Source organism: Octopus bimaculoides, chromosome 21, assembly GCF_046866305.1.
Source record: "Octopus bimaculoides isolate indiv1 chromosome 21, ASM4686630v1, whole genome shotgun sequence".
In the NCBI taxonomy this organism is placed as follows: Eukaryota; Metazoa; Mollusca; class Cephalopoda; order Octopoda; family Octopodidae; genus Octopus; species Octopus bimaculoides.
The window spans coordinates 54997-74459 of NC_142948.1; the positions used below are offsets into that span (position 1 = coordinate 54997).

The window sequence follows — 19463 nt, forward strand, 5'->3', positions numbered from 1 at the left end:
GCAAGTCTATGATTAAAGATATTCTGGCCATGATTGTCAAACTTTTATTTCAAAGAAAAGAAGTAGGAACAAATGGAAGAAACTTTACAAGTGCCGGTGCAAATGTAGTTTGTCTTGCAAAGAAATTAAATCACTGATACAAGGTGAAGAAGACTCTCCAGTTTTTTCACAAACATTCTCTCTAATGTTAGTTGCATAATAAAATGTACCCAAAGCACATTTAGCTATAAACTATAAGAAACCACTCAAAGAAAAAAATAGAAGAGAGAGAGAGAGAAGAGGAAAAATATCATGACTGATTTCCTTTGTTGCTGTGAATACTTGGTGTCACAAGATTGCACATTATGGGTGGTGGGTATAGAATCGATTACTTTGTGTCCGTTAACTAACTTTATTGACTCTCAAAGAAGGAAAAGCAAATGTATTTGTTTAACCTTCTTTTGAGAGTAGTAGGTCACTAGTAAAGAGACAACTAAACACGACATATCACGTTGTAGAAGTGGCTTGTGCTAGTTAGTTATATCCCTTTACATTCTAGATACCCTTGTTGTCAAAGGGGAGCATGAAGATCATGAATCAGGTGATTGAGAAACACCAAAGAATGAACTGGGAAGAAAGATGGTGCAAAGCTTCAAGTAAAATGTAACGATCTCATTCAACCCGCTTTTCAGCTAAAGTAGTAAAATAAAAAGTTGAAATTTCTTAGCACTAATTAATAAACTCTTTCCTAACCAGTCATAAGTACCACAAATTATTTAGTTGAAGTTATTTCAAAGTTAGTTACAGTGAGGTGGGGTGGGAGAAAAGAAAAAGACATTGCTAATATTGTGATGAATAATCTTAGAATGGTTAGTTTTAAGTTGATGTAAAAATAGATATAAAAAATTATTTCCCTTCCATAACCAATGGTTAACATATCCTACTCAAAAATGATGTCTAAATAAGCAAGAGTTTGAAAAAAAAACTACAATTTGTATGAACAGAGGTAACTTTAGAACAAACTCACAACAATAGATAGAAGCAAAAGATTCGTCTTTTATGTGTGGTAGATGAAGAAAAAACGTGCTTTCATGTGCTACCTTCAATATCAGATGGTCTGTCCTTGAACATAGCTTACCTTCCAAAAAAATAAATAAATAAAGCTATATCAACTAGTATGCCCAACAACCAGATAATTTAGATACTAAGATGGAAATATCAAAACATGTTTTACTCATTAAATTTACAATAACTACACAACATACGATTGATCACATGTAAACATTAACATCAACTGGAAGTTTACAGAGCTTCACTCTATAAAAAAAGCTGCTAGTATTAGAGATGGCGCTCAGCTAATATACCATCTGATTGTCATAGGGTAATAAAATTGAAAGGATTTGGCACATTAAGTTCTCTGTTCATCATATCTCATGCAAGTTTGTTTGCTTTACGTCCATTTTTCCATGCTTGTGTAGGTTGGATGGATGTTATTTGAGCCATTGTTTTATGGCCTTCAACTCAACATCCAGGAACTCAGACATCCCAAATTAAAGAAGGATTTACAATCAAAAGCCCTACCATACATCTCCACACACAACCCTCTTAATAATGAAGCCTTCGACACAATCCTTCAAAACATTACCCTGCTAAAAAAAGGACCACAGAATGGACTTAATCCTCCAAACACACACCACCATAAAAAGCAAGAGACAACCTAAATCTATGAAAAGTCTCCTAACACAAGCCCGAATACGCTCAACAACAACACAGAAGCTTTTAGTAAAAAAATGCGGAAGACCCAACTGTGGGATATGCATCAATTTAATTGAGGGATCAGAGTTCTCCTTCAAACAGGGACAACGTTTCACAGTGAAAAGCAACTTCACATGTGCTTCAGAGAACCTGATATATATACTAACCTGCTTTGGGTGTCAAGAGCAATATATAAGCCAAACAAAAAACAGTCTACATCAAAGGATAGCTCTGCACAGATCCCAGATCAAAATTTTTATAAAATTATTTTAGCGTTTTCTACCTTGACTTTTTTTTCCACACACACACACATACAAAACCTAATGTAGAATTCAGGAAGGCTTGTTACTTTTCAGGCTTATGAAAACTTATTGCACAACTCTCTCTCAATAGCTGTGTGCGTGTGTACACACTCACATATGCAGACATACGCACATGCATCGACGCGTACATAAGTCAGCAAGAGAGATGCTACATAGTCGTTCAAAGCTGCCAGAAAGATCAGCTAAATCTTTCTCAATCTTAAACAGGATGGAAATGTTTATTCCCAATAACGCAGAACACAAATCTGTGGAAAATATGATGAAAACGAATGGAATGTTAGCGATTAACTGGGGCTGGCAACAAGAAGAACGAAACCATTAGTTCAGTATTTCTCATTGAAGGAGTCCGGGCGGTGAGTGGAGTGCTTGAAGGTTGAAAAGGAGCGGACAAATTAACACGTTTTATATAATTAAAATTGTTTTAAATCGTTTTCGGTACTATTCAAGAAGAGTGGTCCCGGTGCGCGCACTCGCGCTAGCTAGTCGTGACTAGTCGATCCTACAACGCCTATCTAGCGCAAATCATGTATGAGGGTTTTTTTTAAAACAAAGTAAATCATTTTTTTTTTTCTTAAAACATCGTAACAGTCACTGTTATTTCAGTAATCCCATTGTACGACGCACTCCAACAATCAGAATATATAGTCGTCCCTGGTTTGATAAATTTTTTAATAAGTGGTGGAAGAGTTTCAGAATAACGGTCAGGTACAAAGACTAAAAAACCTATTTTTATCCCCCTCTATCCCATCTTCCGTTGTATTTGCACATCATAGATTCATCTATTTCTACGATCTGCCCAAGTCCACCAATTTAGTAGGGGTTACGCAAAAACTAATTACTTATAATGTCCCTCATGTACTGATACCATTGAACAACAGTAGATTTTGAAAGACCGACTTTTTAATGGATTCTTTACCAAAAACAGCTAGTGTGTAATTTATTTACTTTGTTTTAAAAAAATTATTTACTTTGTTTTTAAAAAATTATTTACTTTCTTTAGAAAAAAACCCTCGTACATGTTTTGCGCATTCGCGCTAAGATCGTCGTTGTAGGATCGACTAGTCACGACTAGCTTGCTCGGGTGCGTGCACCGGGACCCCTCTTCTTGAATTGTACCTCGTTTTCTCTCGGCCAGCAGCAGTGTGAAGAAAGACTATTTACATGGACACAAACTGTTTTTGTCTTGTAAACATAAAGGCGATGGGGAAGGTGGGATTTTCAATAATATATTTTTCAGTGTGAGTGTGGGTGGGATTCAGGTGACTACTATTTGATAGTCGGAGAACCTCTGCTTTCGATAATATAATCCTAGATACACTTTGTCAGAATAAAAACGAGATCGCTCACAGCTGCACTTTCTTTGATTAATGGGAATGTTGGATAAGAGCTAAACTATATCCACCCTCTTCTCACCTCATATCAACATAAATAACAGAAAGCTAATACTGATAAGAGACGGAATAAAAGCAACATAATGATACTTAGAGATTTATTTCTTAAGGTTAAAAACGTTTCCGGTTTTATCGTGGATTTGTTTTCAGTAACCATAGGTTACCGAAGGACGCGAACCACCAACTCAGTTCTGTACACACACACACATTTATGTGTATTTCTTGTTAGGTTTAGTTTATGTGCGGAGGAAAGCGTCGCAGTTCCTCTTTGTAATTTCTACTTTCTTACTTGAAGAAAGATCACAGCAAAATGTATGTTGAGCTGTTGAGACATATGTATATCTAACTTACAGCAGTATGTATGTTGAATTATTTGAAATTATAATACCTATATATCACTACATTTAGTTCGAAACTCATTTTGCGAACGCAAATGTATATATGACTCTACGAATACTTATATATATATATAGAATATCGATATATCTACATATAAAAATAAACCTACATGAATATCTATTAAGAGGCGGCAAAGAAATCAACAACTATGCCAACAGATGAAAGATTCGCCACGAAGGATTTAATAGATGTTGGAGCTCTTTCTACACACCGCATCCGTAAGTTAAATTACACATAAGTGTGTGAGTGTGGAGAGAGATAGCTTCGTAGATAGAGAGACCACTTTCTGCAGCAAATTTAAAACAACTGTATTTCATAAATAAAACTTAAACCTAATTAACCTATTAAAGGCGATCTATGTTTGTCTTTCGCTTTTATGGCGTCGTTTCGCTGTTTCTCTCCAACACTTTTTACGGAAAAAGCCGATCTTTGGTAAAGATCGCCGAAGACACTTTTTACGGAAAAGGCCGATATTTAGGACTCGTACAGTAAGATCGCCCTATTAAATATTTTTTTTACATCTATCACCCCCCCCCTATCATCCTACTTTTATTCAACGCCGCCCACTCTGGATCACCCCCCCCCCCACGGAGGCAGTACTGCTCACTTTTGGGGGCACTCGTATATCTGTCAGTAGAGTGGGTATATTATCCGAAATGTATAGTATTAAATATCCATCAGGGCTGATCTTACTCCATTGTATTCTTTATGTGAAACCGATTGCTAAGATCAGCCATGATGGATATTAAAATACTATACATTTCAGAATATATATAAGTTTATATATATATATATATTTTTTTAAAGGGGTTGAATGCGAGTTCGTCCTTTAATTAGAGTAAAAGTTATATAGAAATATTAAGTATATGATTTAATTTTTTTTTTATTCATGTAGCTATACAATTGTTTCATACAGAAAAAAAAACAAGAAATTCCTATTTAAGAATCCTAGTTGTCGGAAAGTACTCGTCAGTAGCTATTAAAAAAAAACAAAAAACACTAAAAAGACGTTTTTTAAAAAATTTTTAGCTATTGACGAGTACTTTACGACAACTAGGATTCTTGAATAGGAATGTTTTGTCTTTCCGTATGAAACAATTGTATAGCTACATGAATAAAAAAATTATTAACATGTAATCTCCTCCATTTACGTAAATATGAACGAATTTGTTGAACTCTGTTTAATAAATTAAATCATATACTTAATATTTCTCTCCTCCCCCCCCCTTCTCTCTCTCTCTCTATATATATATGTACACTCTGGTCTCTTATATGTAAGTATACATATATATATATATATATATTATCCGAAATGTACAGTATTATATATCCATCACGGCTGATCTTACCAATCGGTTTTGCGCTAGGAAAACAACGGAGTGTTAGGTAACAATCTGATTATATAACCTTACGCTCATCAAAGCCGATGTGGAAAGGAATAAGGTGACTACTCTGAGTTGCCAATATTCTTTTCTACTTTAGGCATAAGGCCCAAAATTTTGGGGAGGAGGCCAGTCGATTAGAACAACCCCAGTATGCAACTGGCACTTAATTTATCGATTCTGAAAGAATGAAAGGCAAAGTCAACCTCAGCGGAATTTGAACTCACAACGTAAAGACAGACGGAACACTGCTAAACATTTCACCCAGCATGCTAATATTTTTGCCAGTTCGCCATCTTATTGAGTTGCCAATATTACTGCATGAGATACCAAATGATTGAGCAATCTTTCGGCTACCAGCATAAAGTAAGTCTTTTGTACAGCAACCCTATTTTACTACAAAAATTAACACTAAAACGAGGCTGGGTCACACAATTTTGAGGTCAATGTTGGGATTTCTTTCTAATCTAAGCTGCCATTGTACAAGGTTTTCATCAGAGAATGACCGAAAAACGTTTATAAAGAAGAGTGGTTTGCTTGATACTCCTTGTGTGCCGATTCTGTCCATAAGAAAGGAACAAATACAATGTGGCTGTAGGTCATAATACCAGGGCAACACCAAGGTGCATTGTTAGTTCTTAAAATAATCTTTCGTTTTTATTATAACTTCAGAACCGAAAATGTCACGACTCAAGGCACATTCCAGTATCGGAGTCAAGCCAAATATTTTTGGCACATTCAACATTGGTAAGTCCTCTATTTCAAATATCACACACAATTCTTTTTTAAAATATGACCATCCCTCATTAAGCTGAAAGTCTTACAGTTACAACGTATAGTTTTATTTTTGCCAAATCTGTACAGGATTATATTTCCTCACCTGTCCTTTGTTGTTGTTTATCTCTAAAATAGCTTAACCTGGTGATATAAGCAACATTATCATCAAAAGCGTTCCAACTTTGACCATCTCCTCTTTGTTTTAAAGTATAGTATATTCTAGAACTACTTTAATGCATCGTTCCTTTGTTTCTGAAACATTGTTTTGATTCAGATCAGCTCTCTCTCTCACACAAACACACTTTACTTTTTATGCATCTGGGGTAGGCTAGAAGTAATAGATCCTGACGAATATTGTTGAAATGAACTAAACAATGGGTGGGTATATGTGAGGGAGTCAGGATGTAAAATATCAGTGTTCAAAGGTAAAAAGGAGAGAAGGTAAATCAGAAGAAAAAAATCAAAAACAACTAAGCTAATGAAAATTTCCCAAAGTTCTATTCTATTTACGCGGACGTCTTATCAAAATGTCATTATGTTAGTTTACCACATTATCCCTAGTGTTTATGATTTTGAGGGTATGTGGTATTTACCCCTTCCGCTCATATAGGGGGAAGCAGTTCCCAAACCAAGAAATTTCACATGGGATTTCCTCAGCTCTAAAGCCCCATGTCATTTCAGCTAGGGATATAGATTTGTGCTTATTGGGGTTTTTTAATGAATGGACATGTTCGTAAAATTTCCATTCAAACTGGGTGTAGTTCCTATCTAATGAAAGGTTTGTGCATTCGTAGAATGAGCACCTTCTTTTTAATGCATTGATTAGCGAGCAGACATTAGAAGGGATTCTACAGTTGTATAGAATGATGGTGGGGGATCCATTAGACTGGGCTTCATTGTAGATCGGCAGTCTCAAAAGTGACTGAAAGCAATATGTTTTGGAAAGATTTTTTTCCCATTTCACTTTCCTCCATTACTCAATATCTATCTGTCTGTGTAGTAAGTAGCTTGCTTACCACCCACATAGTTCAGGGTTCAGTTCCACTGCGTGGCTTCTTGGGCAAGTGTCTTCTACCCTTATGAGTGGATTTGGCATACGTAAACTGAAAGAAGCCCATCGTATATGTATGTATGTATGTGTCACCCCACCCCACTATCGCTTGACACCCGATGTTGGTGTTTACGTCTCCATCAGTTAGCAGTTCGGCAAAAAGAGACTAGGCTTACAAAGAACAATTCCTGGGGTCGATTTGTTCGACTAAAGGCGGTGCTCCAGCATGGCTGCAGTCAAATGACTGAAACAAGTAAAAGAATAAAGAATATATATATATTCGATTAATATAACTTTTATGGGAAACAAGTGTTCTAACAGTTGCCATAACGAAAGAAATTCAATGCATGACAACGGTCAAGGTGTATAGAGTAAAGAGACAAACTATTGTCATGAATCTGTGTGAAAATACCATTGCATATGTCACCGATTCGCTTTTAGGTGCCATTGAAATAGTAAGAAATCGCTGATAGCAAGAAAAGGCTAAAATATATTAATTTCTATCCATTCACTATATAGCTACGTACTAAAAATACAAGCTAAGAAGGAATATCTATGCAACCATTGGGTCTCTCTTCCTTTTCTCTGCCCAAGAATAATCTTCCTGAACACCACCAAATCATGAAAGGAACCCCAATGCAGTCACTCTACATTGCTATAATACTATCAGTCAAATCTTTTTCATATAATACCCTACTCATCTTAATGAAAAATAAATTGCAATAGATAATCTAGATTCTATGCCTAAATAAAAGGCAGAATGGTGCCAGTGAATTGCATCAATCACACGTCTACAGGGTCAGGGTTGGCTTCTGACTAAATTAGTGCTTCTCAAACTGGCAAATATCAGGTTCCTACAAATATTAATGACAATTTTTTCCGCCTTATTAATGAGAGGACAAAAGAGTTTGCATTCGCTTAATTCTTTTTGCTTTGCCTGGGTGTTGAACAAGCTTAAAACCATCTTAAACAGGATATTCCTCATCTCCCTTTCGATCCTCACAGGCAACCCTTGTGAAAAACAGTGAGTTAGACAACAGCAATTCACCATCATACTCATTATAACCACTGCCACCCCCACTACCACTACCACCATTATCATTGAAGACTGTGTTAAACATCTTATATATATTTCCAGTTACCGTACCAAGTACTAATATCTCAAATTGCAAGAAAACATATTCGGTGAGTATAAGCATCAATATCAATCTCTTTCATTGCTTTCGGGTATTTTGTCTTTGAGCAAACTGAGGTACTGCTGAGGTTGTTTTCGCTATTTCTTGTTGGTCGATATAAAGTAGAGAAGCAGAGTAAAAGCCCTTTTTACTTTCACTTAAATATATAACGCCCACTGATAAAATCTCTAAAAATTCCTGAAATAACTTTTTCAAAGCTTTAAATGAAAAGAGTAATTTAATATAAATTATGTCCTTGTTGCTTTGGATCACATTACAAAGTAAGTTAGGCAGTCAACAATTTCGACATTCTCGCCCGCAACAAAGACAGATGAAATGAATAAGATCCACAGCAGTATTAGTTACGGAACCCCACCCCTGGTTCAGGAATTAAAACCACGTTCTCACAATCGTGAGTGCAACACACTAACCACTAGGCCATGCACCCTCACTACTATATGGTACTTTAAACGTCTGTAACATATTTCTAAACTTTTTCTGGAACAAGCAAATAACAACATCAGATTCAGAGTGAAAAATCACATTAAATTTGAAAATTTTCACTTAATTTTAAAATTTCAAAAAGTGAACGCAAACAGAAAGGATACATTTTCTGCTAGTTGCTAAACAATATTTACAAATTTGATTCCCAATTCTGAGTAATTTTCCCAGAATATTACGTATAATTTTCCTTTCTTCTTTATACACATAATAGTATTTGCTTGTTCAGTAAATATATTTTCACTATTCTATCATAGTCTTCATCTCTCTTTTTGAAACAAATTCAAAGATATCACACCTGTAATTTACTGTGCTAGAAATTGCAGGAATCATGATGGTATATTCTAAGACCTATAGCATGTCAAACAACCATATCAACTTGAGCTATGAAAGCCATTAGGTACAGACTAGCAAAATACTTGCAAAGATATTGGCTTTGAACTCAATTTATCTTAAGCGTTTGAGAAAGTACTGGAGATAATCCCGAACATACTTCAGTATATTTTACCTCAAGACTTACTTGCCAAAGTGGTGTTGAATGATTCACCAAGTTAATGTGCAAGAATACGCACCGGTTGGTACAGAATATCAAATTGCTTAGAGAATAAATATCGCAGAAACACCATACACATACAAAACAATAGTTGAGTTAGTGCTGACATTCTCAATGCAGGGAATATTCTTTTCTACTCAAGGCACAAAGCCCGAAATTTTGAAGGAAGGGGCCAGTTGATTAGATTGACTCCAGTACGCAACTGGTACTTAATTTATTGAGCCCGAAAGGAAGAAAGGCAAAGTCGACCTCGGTGGAACTTGAACGCAGAATGTAAAGACAGACGAAATACAGCTAAGCATTTCGTCCGGCGTGCTAATGTTGCTTGCCGCTTTCCAATGCAGGGAATATTAAAAAAGAACTTACAGCACACTTGTTTCTCAAAATTTCATGGAAGTCAGATATATGGAGGCAGAGATTAATATGTGAAATTGTTTCCTTTTTATTGTCTTTTTGATAGAATTTCTTCAGAAGTTCAGTGACTGATGAACCATTTTCTCAGAAGATAAAACTTGTGAACAAACGTGAAAAAAATTTCGAAAAGCGTTCATCAACAGTTAAACAGCCAAAGACTTATGAAACAGTAAGTTACTCAACTACAAATTACTTGTATCGACTTATTCTTTTACGAAGAATTTGTATAGTTGATGTGATTGCTATTGTTGTTGTTGTTGTTGTTGTTAGTGGTGGTGTTTAATCTTAAGTCAGTTCTGATGAAGATCTATAACCAAAGACATTCCACTCGTCACCTAATTGTATTTTATTCAATATGGTGACATTTTTAAGACAGTAGTATATGGTTTAAGGAAAATTTGGCTTCTAACATATAATACTGCTTCACTCTACCTGCTCCATCTATTCTAAACTATCTATCTATCTGTCTATCTGTCTATTGGATTGGCCAAAATATCCTTTTTTGTTAAGTAAAAATAAAACACTAGTTTTAAACACAAAGCTATTTATTTAGTCAATTATATAATTACTATTTCATCCCAGTATTCTTTGTTGTCTTGTGGACAGATCCATTAGTCCTTACTCAAAGAATTTCAACCTTTACTGGTGGAAAACTCTTCCAGGTGAAATTTTTACATCGTATTCAGAGTTGAAGATCAGTTCATTCAATGAATTTGAAGAGACCGAAACAGGTGGAAACCTGAAGATGCAGGGTTGAACGAATATGGAGGATGTGTCAAAAGTAAAATGTATAAACTTTGTTGTGTTAAGTACTGGTTGTCACAAAAGTATTAAAATATATATATACATTCTTTGATAATGATAAGAAATGTTAAAAACAGTTTACAAGAAAGTATTCAACAAAAAGTATTAGGAGTTCAATGAAAATCATGTTTGTTTGGTATATGTATATATATATGTATATAAGCAATGTTAATTCTCTAAATGAAGTATTAACAGTAACTGCACGATAAAGTGTAGTATATTGCCACTTAAGTGTGGCTGACCCCTAGGGGTGGATGTTACTGTTGCTTTTAGCCCCAGGAGGACATCTCCTCCAGCTGGCTTATCGACACACGACTGTGTCCTGTTTGCCAAGGGAAGTTATCCCTCTCACCATGTGGCTGTCGAACGCCGACGAAGGGAAATAACCCTGAAATCCGGATCCGTTCGTGCTACAGATCATGGTGAGAGGGATAACTTCCCTTGGCAAACAGGACACAGTCGTGTGTCGATAAGCCAGCTGGAGGAGATGTCCTCCTGGGGCTAAAAGCAACAGTAACATCCACCCCTAGGGGTCAGCCACACTTAACTGGCAATATACTACACTTTATCGTGCAGTTACTGTTAATACTTCATTTAGAGAATTAACATTGCTTGTTTTCACCTTTTCGATATCAGTGAAGAATTTCACTGGAAAAGTAGATATAAGATTGCCAGGATTTTGTCTCTCTCACCAAGGTCAGCGGCTGTCGAACGCCGACGAAGGGAAATAACCCTGAAATCCGGATCCGTTCGTGCTACAGATCATGGTGAGAGGGATAACTTCCCTTGGCAAACAGGACACAGTGGTGTGTCGATAAGCCAGCTGGACGAGATGTCCTCCTGGGGCTAAAAGCAACAGTAACATCCACCCCTAGGGGTCAGCCACACTTAAGTGACAATATACTACACTATATATATATATATATATATATATATATACACACACAGAAGGAGATATATTTAAGAATTTACAAAACATTGGAGACAAACCAACCAGTCTTTTTGGCATTTTTTCTGTCTTGTGTGTAGCTAAGGAATGTTTGCTATTTTAGGGGACAGTGTGGGAGGTTGGTTGGGGTGGGGAGAAGGAAGAACAATGTGGAATTATATATATATGTATGTATATACATATCTTAGGTCCTGGTAGAGTATAAAGATAGGGTATTTCCAGGAAAGCACACAACCCAAGTTCTGGGCCATCAACACTGTCGGATTCCAGACTAATACTGAAATTCATCAAGTGTAAAAAATCCAGCTTTCACTATGGTAAAACCACTGTGTGGGTGTAGCGAAGAGTAAACTATTGTCCAAATAATAAGACAAAGAAATCCTTTAATGCATATCTAATGATTCGCTACAATTGTTTCTGTACCAACTCTGGCTTGCAACACCCGTTTACGCAATATTCAAAGTGAAAATTTACGTAATGTTTGCAGTTTTAGACTTTAGAGGTGGCACTTCATCAGAAATACCACTCATATCTCTAAAACCACAAACATTACGTAAATAGTCACTTCGAACATTGTGCAAACTGGTTTTGCAAGCAGAGTTGGTACAGAAACAATTGTAATGAATCATTAAATATGTGTTAACGGATTTCCTTGTCTTTATATTAGGATTATATATATATAAATACATATGTTTGTGTGTGTTAGTGGACATGTATATATGGGTGAGATTAGATATTTCACCTCTCTTCCCTTTGTCTTGTCTTTTGGTCAAATTATCATCACTTCAATATTTTTACTTGTAGGTTTCTTATTTATATCTATTATCATACAAGAGATGTCTTAATAATCTCCTGAAAATCACTTTTATTCAATAGAAACAATAATGTAAATAAATTTGAAAATAATTTCATTGGCTGGGATTGCTCCCAAATTTCACGCAGCAAAATGATGACTAACGTTCTTTTGGCACCCATTCTATACTTTGGTAATGACGGTTAAATTTGTAGGACGCCTTTATACTATCAGCTACACCAACCACCTTGAACACCAGTGTCTCCAATTGCAGCAACAAATGCCAGCATCCATCATCAGCATAAACCTAATCTCTGAAGTGGTTTCTACTGTATATTTTGCATATTCTAAACTCATGTAGTTGTTTTATTTGAGGAAAAGGGTAAATGTCCATTGTTTTTGAATTTCAGTGTATGGATAATGTACGGAGAGATAATGTCTCAAAGCAACAGAAGAAGATAAAACATGAACTAAGACGAGAGAAATTGCATCATAAACAAAAAGACGAAGAAACGAAAAATAAGCATCAAGAGGTACCTATCTCACTTTCTGTATGTGTGTGTTTGTGTCTTTTGTCTATATATATATATATATATATATATCCCTCCTCCTCCTCCTCCTCCTCCTCATCATCATCATCATCAACAACCACATCATAATCAATTCAAACATTTAAGCATTGGCTGTGTGTGATTTGAAATCTTTTTCTTGTTCATCTGCTCTTCATTAAAATGTTTTCAGTCTTATATTCCTCAATACTTCCTTTCTTTCCTTAAAAAATCACAACTTTGTAAACCACACCAATATTGAACTCGCTATCCATTAGTGGGACAAGTGTATAAAAAGTACCTGACTAATGAATTTTTCAGTCTAAGCCGGATTTTCTTACTGATAAACTTCAAAATAACTATCAACTTTTTCCATTTATGCACACACATACAACTACAAACATACGTACAAACATGTGCACACACATACATACACTTACATTTATATGCATATATTTTTTTATTCTTTCATAAGTTTCCAACACATATAGTTATCTATCTATATAGGCCTATATCTCTTTATCTATATCTACACGTGCACAAACACACACACAATTAGTATAAAGAAGGGCTAGCAAGTGAAATTCATAAATATTTCATTTTTCTGAATTTCAGACTTTGGGAAATTCTTGGAGAGATACTATCTTTAAACAAAAGAAGATGAAACATGAATTAAGACGAGAGAAGTTACTTCAAAAACAAAAAGATGAAGAAATGAAAAATAAACAACGCCACGAGGTAAGTTTATGCATACATGAGCCAACGAGGGAGTCAAGTAATAGTAGCCCAATATCTCTCAATTCTATCTCTATGGTCTTAAAAATGAAAGAAACATTCAATAATGTAATCACACACGCACACTCATACCTCGTATATGTGTGTGTGTTGGCTTCCCAAACAAGTGATTTCAAGTCCTCGTACCTGTACCTTGAGCAAATGTCTTCCCATATGTATATATATTCTATTATTAGTTTCAGCCAGAGGCTGTGGTCATGTCAGGGCAGCGCTATTTTAGACTCGATTCCTGATCCTGTTTCTGGATATACAAGTTGGCTGGAATCCGAGGAGATCTAGCTACCAACTTTGAAATTGAAATCCATACCAATCACTGGACTGAATGTCACTGCATAATATCAAAAATCCTGTCGTCTCTGCCCAGAGTAAGTTCCCAACACAACTTAGTGTCCAAAAATCTGCAACTTTCCAATACATTGCCAAAAGGCCTCAGAAACCTATGAGGTATAAACAAATTTCTATCTGATATATGAGATGAACCCACATCATGGCAAGAATCATAAGAAGGGCACCTCTATCAAACTCATTACTTAATCATACTACTGAGATATCTTCAGGGTTCTTGTTTGCTTTAGATAAATTTGTATCATCAGCATAGCAGGGGAGAGAAGCTAACCACATAAAAGGAGCTCTGAGTGCAGTTTTGCAATGTAATTATGGTCTTTATTTCTAATTAGCTAGTTAATATTCCCAGAATTAAATGCTTACACTAACCTTCCTATATATTAATCTATATGTATATGTATATATATATATATATATATATATATATATCTGTCTACTTATCTATCTATCTGTATGCCTGTCTATCTGTTTACATTTGTTTTTATGTTTGTTTGCATATGTCTTTCCTACGTTGAATATGTTAGCACTAACTTAACAATATTATTTATTGCCTTCCAGATATATGCTCTCAACAATGTTATGAAGCAATTAGAACACACCCACTTTAAGCAGTTTTGCGACTCAGTCGGTATCCAGCAGAGAGATAATACTGAAACAAACACGGCCACATTTCATGAATCAATTCTTTCACAAAATCTTATTATATGAGAATATTTTTTTTTCAAAGAAAAGAATACCTTTTTAACATTGACTGTTATTTTATCAGTTGTTTTATTCATATTATTTTTGTTGTATCGCACGTTCAACGTACGATATCACGGGATAATGATAATATCCTTGCAAATTGTTCTACTCAAGATTCTGGTAATAACCCTTGACAATATGCAACTCTCAGCTTTATATTACTCTACACCACTCTCTGTATATGTCCATTTATATTGTGGCACAGTCCATTAGAAGCCAACCAATAGGGGTGTTTTACTTCCACACAACAATTTTGTTGTTGCTGTTGTTTAAATTCAGGTTAGCCTTCATCGCAGAGGCCTAAAATCTTAAGATTAATATTCCAGTCACAATCATGCCATCTTTTCATATTTCAAAGACTTGAATATTGAATATGTCCTTTCCATTTTTTAAGATGACAATGTGATGTGAGGAAGATTTGGTTGCTATACACACTCATATACACACACATACACACACACACACTCACACACATATATGTGTATGTGTGTGTACATATACATGTGAGTGTACATATACATGTGAGTGTACATATACATGTGAGTGTGTGTGTATCTTCCCAAAACCCTAGAAAACAAGCTCAGCCTTCAGATTTTTTTTTAACTAACTCACGTATTTATAAAACATGAATTTTCTTTAAAAACCCAATTATTCTTGATGAATGCCTCAAAAGGACTAAAACGCTAGATAAATATTCATAAAAAACTTGACTACCTCCCTTTTCTTTACATATAGATATAGGTAAGATTCAGTTGAATTAGGTACTTAAATTGAAGCACCTCGTTAGGTCGGAATTATATATACACACAACAATATTAAGTAAGTATCAAACTTGGTAGATAAGTACCGGGTGAATGATATTGTTGCAGTGTATGTAGATAATTAGACCGAGCGAAGTGAAGAAATCCGGTCTTAGCTCTTCAGACATGTATTTTATATTAAAAATACTGTCCAAGGGCAGATTCTGAGACAGGTGAATAAAATATAAATGAGTAACAAAGAGGTACAGGTGTCAATCAATTACGGTCGTTTTTAACAACTCCTTTAATTAATTAATGAAAACATTACATCATTGTAAAGAAACCGTTTCTGTCAGATGAATTCATGAACTTCAAAATAGAGGACAATAAGAATGACTCAACATAGTTTAAAATCCACAGGGCAAAATCATTTACAGTGACTCTGCTACTATTTCATTTTCGTTAATCAATTATAGGAGTTGTTAGAAACGACCGTAATGGATTGACATTTGTAACTCTCTCTCTCTCTCTCTCTCTCTCTCTATATATATATATATATATATATATATATATATAACTAAAAAGTTTGTTACAGGCATGTATAAGATAAAATTTTATATAAAACACTAACAATTAGAAAACTGGAGAAGAGAAGATGTTAAAAGTTCAAATTAGAATTAATTTCCACATACGACCGTTTCAAATGGTAATACAAACATGTAAGAAAAAACATTAATTATAATAATAATAATTAAAATAGTTATGTATTACCATTCTTGTCAGTGCAAAAAATTAAAGGAAAACATAAAAATATATATATATATATATATATATATATATATATATATATATATACTAGCTTGATAGACTTGGCTATGTCAAGATGGATTTTTATGTATTCTTCCTCCTACTTGCATTTTCTGCATTTTCGTGCAGCTGAAGATTGCTCTACATATTGCATTTAATGTAATGCTCGCATTACTTAAATAAATGGAGTAGCATGAAACGTGCGTACTGCAATCATCTTTAAAATCCGTGTTGCTTATTTTGATATATATATATATATATTACACACACACACACAAACAAGACTCCTTCAGTCATGAATGACCATAGGAGTGCACCTAGAAAGCTTCCCACCGAGACACAAGTCCAGGTAAGGTTGTTTACGGAAGACCAGCAATTGACCATGCATACCAGCCTCCCCTCCCCATGCCACTGATGTTATCTAAAGGATAGGCAAAGGCCGATACAGCTTTGCACCATAATAACTAATCAAACGCTTATCTTAAGCAAAAGGCAAAATTCAATATGAACAAACGAGTCAACACATTCACAGTATCCAAGTGTTATGATAACAGATGTGGAATGTGTCAATACCTGCATACAGGAAGATCCATTAGAACGAAAAATGGACAGAAATTTTATCTACTGCATTAAATGCCCTAATTGCGAGGAACTTTATATTGGCAAGACGGGGAACACATTATCGGAATGCTCACGAGTCCACAGACAACAAATCCAGAACACTAATGTTCACCAAATTCCATTGAGCAAACATATAGAAACATGTGGTTAGAAAATGTTTCTAATTTTTCCTTTCCACAAACTACATGACACAAGTGAGGTTGGGAGAAAGATAAAATGTTCAAACCCTCGTAAGCTTATATAAATATAAGTATGCATACATGGGTGTGTGTGTGCATGTATACCTGTGATTACAATTTGCAACTCATAAAATAATAAAGAAATGTGTTTCGTCAATGTTTTATTTAATATACATTCGGTTTTGCATCCACATGTAGTAAAATAATCATAGAATAATTATTAAAATACACAAGGTATTGTTCCACCGATAACATAGTTTCGCTGTCTGAATACCGTTGGTACGCTATCACAATCTAAAAAGAAAAATAACGTAAATACAGAAATGTTATAAAACAATATTTTTTAACTGAGGTAGAAGATCCCTAGTTTTCTTTCGTGGAGCAGAAAGTCATTTATTCGACCCCAATATTAAACTGGTTCTTTATTTTATTGACCTCCACCCACCAGATAAAATGTAAGGCTCACATCAACTCCATTATTCAACTGATACTTATTTCAACGACAGTGAGGGCTGAAAGGCAAAGCCGAACTTTGTGGAATTTGAGCTCAGGATGAAAGACCGCTAAACGTTTTCCTCGGTGGGGAAACAATTCTGCTAGCTTACAGAGTTAATGCTGCTGCTACTACTACTACTACTACTAATAATAATAATAATAGCAATAACCCCTTTCTACTATTGGCACAAGGCCTGAAGATAATGATAATAATATATAAAAGATGGGCTACAGCAAATATTCTGCTCAATACCACAGATTTGTTTGTCAGTTGTTTGACCCTAACCAATTGAGAATGTCCCTTAGTGGCTGACAAAATGTGCATCTCTGATCACGAGCAGAAGTAGTGGGGGAGCATCATAATTATGTGTTGAGAGGAATTCTTTGGGGTTTGAATAATTCCCCTCTGGAAACATTGGTTGAACATTTCGTTCAACATCCCTTATTCAGTGACCTTTTGAGTGGGATGAGCTACATGATGTGAAGACAATTCTAACTGGGCCCCCACCTGCAAGGTCATGTAGTGTTTATCTTGATATGAGATCACCATTTCGCACATATATAGTTGTGATGCATGTGTACTCTTATCAGACGGGTAGGCATGATGGGAATATTGGGCTTCGTATATTTTGCCATGTGTCATTTTGATAGCATGCACTGCTCTCTCACTGGACAGGAAGACAAGAAAACTAACATCTAAGAACATGACCATCCAAAAGCAGACATAGATCGTCTGTACCTACCTATAAGTAATTGGGGAAGAGGAATGATGCAGGTAGAACTGTGCTATAAGATCTCCACAATAGCAATGAACAGGTACAGAGGACTGGATGCTGTGGCTTGTGTACAAACATGAAAGCAGCAAAATATCACATTCTAATGTCAAGGGAACTTGGCATTAACCCTGAATTAGATGAAAAACCTGAAACTACTGCCACCAAACAGGCAAAACGGATCAAACAGATTGCAAAAAAGAAAGGGGTAAAACAAGCTGAGGAGCAGTGGAGATAGAAGCCTCTGCATGGACAGTATATACGTCAAAGTCAAAATGCTGATACAGACCAAGCAATAAACCCATGAAAACAACAAAGCCGCAAATATTTCAAAATAATTCAATTCTATCACAATGAGAATGTCACATGTTTTGTAGAAAATTAGTCGAGTAATGGACTTGATTTAACTGAGTTTACTCTCCCTCAAAATACGTGAATTTGTCATTATGATAGAAATATTACAAAATATTAATCGCTGACGACAATATTCCAGCGCTTACCAATGTGTGAACCGACTACATTCCATCTATCATTGAACCACAAACACATTTTAATTGAACAAATCTCGAGTAGATTGGAAATCCAAAGTGTCCTACTGCAGACGCATTGACCATAAATCTTGCAGCCTTTGCAAGGACATTCATCTAAAAAAGAATTAAGGAAATAATAAAAGAATAAGCATCTAATATGAATTGATAAATTGATATTTTGGGCGATTATCTATAGAGAGAAACCATGCTATTAATAAGTTATCTGCAATGGATTTCATCCTTTTTGAAATTCGTTCATTTTCAAACGTTATATTTCTGCATTTTTAGTTACAACTGTAATTATGAAATTGTTTGATGCGCTCCGAAAGGGTAGAATATATGGCCATTTGTATTCATTTTTATTTAATGCATCTAATGTAAAATATATAGACACAAACTTCTTTATAAATGTGTTTGAGTGTGTATGTGTGCATGTGAGTATAAGTGTGTATGTGTGTGTGTGCATGTGTATCTGCATATTAGCTTAGCATTATATAATTGTAATAGAGCTGATTTACATACCTATTCCTATGTCATATATATATATATATATATATACACCCATTCATCCATCTGTCCAGCCATCCATTCATACATACATACATACATATGCACACACACATCTCTCTCTCTCTCTCTC

The 19463-nt window shown here is 35.1% G+C and overlaps 2 protein-coding genes and 1 long non-coding RNA gene across 5 annotated transcripts in view; 1 reads left to right on the plus strand and 2 right to left on the minus strand.

The window, feature by feature from the left end:
• Positions 1 to 19463, minus strand: part of LOC106882273 (twinkle mtDNA helicase) — a 100555-nt gene that overhangs the window by 52293 nt on the left and 28799 nt on the right. The gene's annotated exons all lie outside the window — the stretch shown is intronic.
• LOC106882275 (uncharacterized) lies at positions 182 to 14691 on the plus strand. 3 transcript variants are annotated; one of them, XM_014932894.3, is made up of 7 exons: positions 182 to 5595; positions 5902 to 5976; positions 8196 to 8242; positions 9747 to 9869; positions 12657 to 12779; positions 13410 to 13532; positions 14493 to 14691. In XM_014932894.3, exons 2-7 carry the CDS (start codon positions 5910 to 5912, stop codon positions 14640 to 14642), a joined length of 633 nt encoding a protein of 210 aa, XP_014788380.1. In that variant the 5' UTR covers positions 182 to 5595; positions 5902 to 5909; the 3' UTR covers positions 14643 to 14691. The 3 variants fall into 3 exon arrangements, with proteins under 3 accessions (XP_014788380.1, XP_014788379.1, XP_089194844.1); XM_014932893.3 differs by having other exon boundaries at positions 182 to 4065; XM_089338718.1 differs by lacking the exon at positions 14493 to 14691 and adding an exon at positions 13766 to 13943 and having other exon boundaries at positions 182 to 4065.
• The window catches only part of LOC149131453 (uncharacterized), an 8487-nt gene continuing 6197 nt past the window's right edge, over positions 17174 to 19463 (minus strand). Inside the window, exons 3-4 of the long non-coding RNA XR_016237724.1 lie at positions 18794 to 18937; positions 17174 to 17319 (exon numbers count right to left, since the gene is read on the minus strand). This is a non-coding gene — a long non-coding RNA (uncharacterized LOC149131453). The remainder of the gene's footprint in view (positions 17320 to 18793; positions 18938 to 19463) is intronic.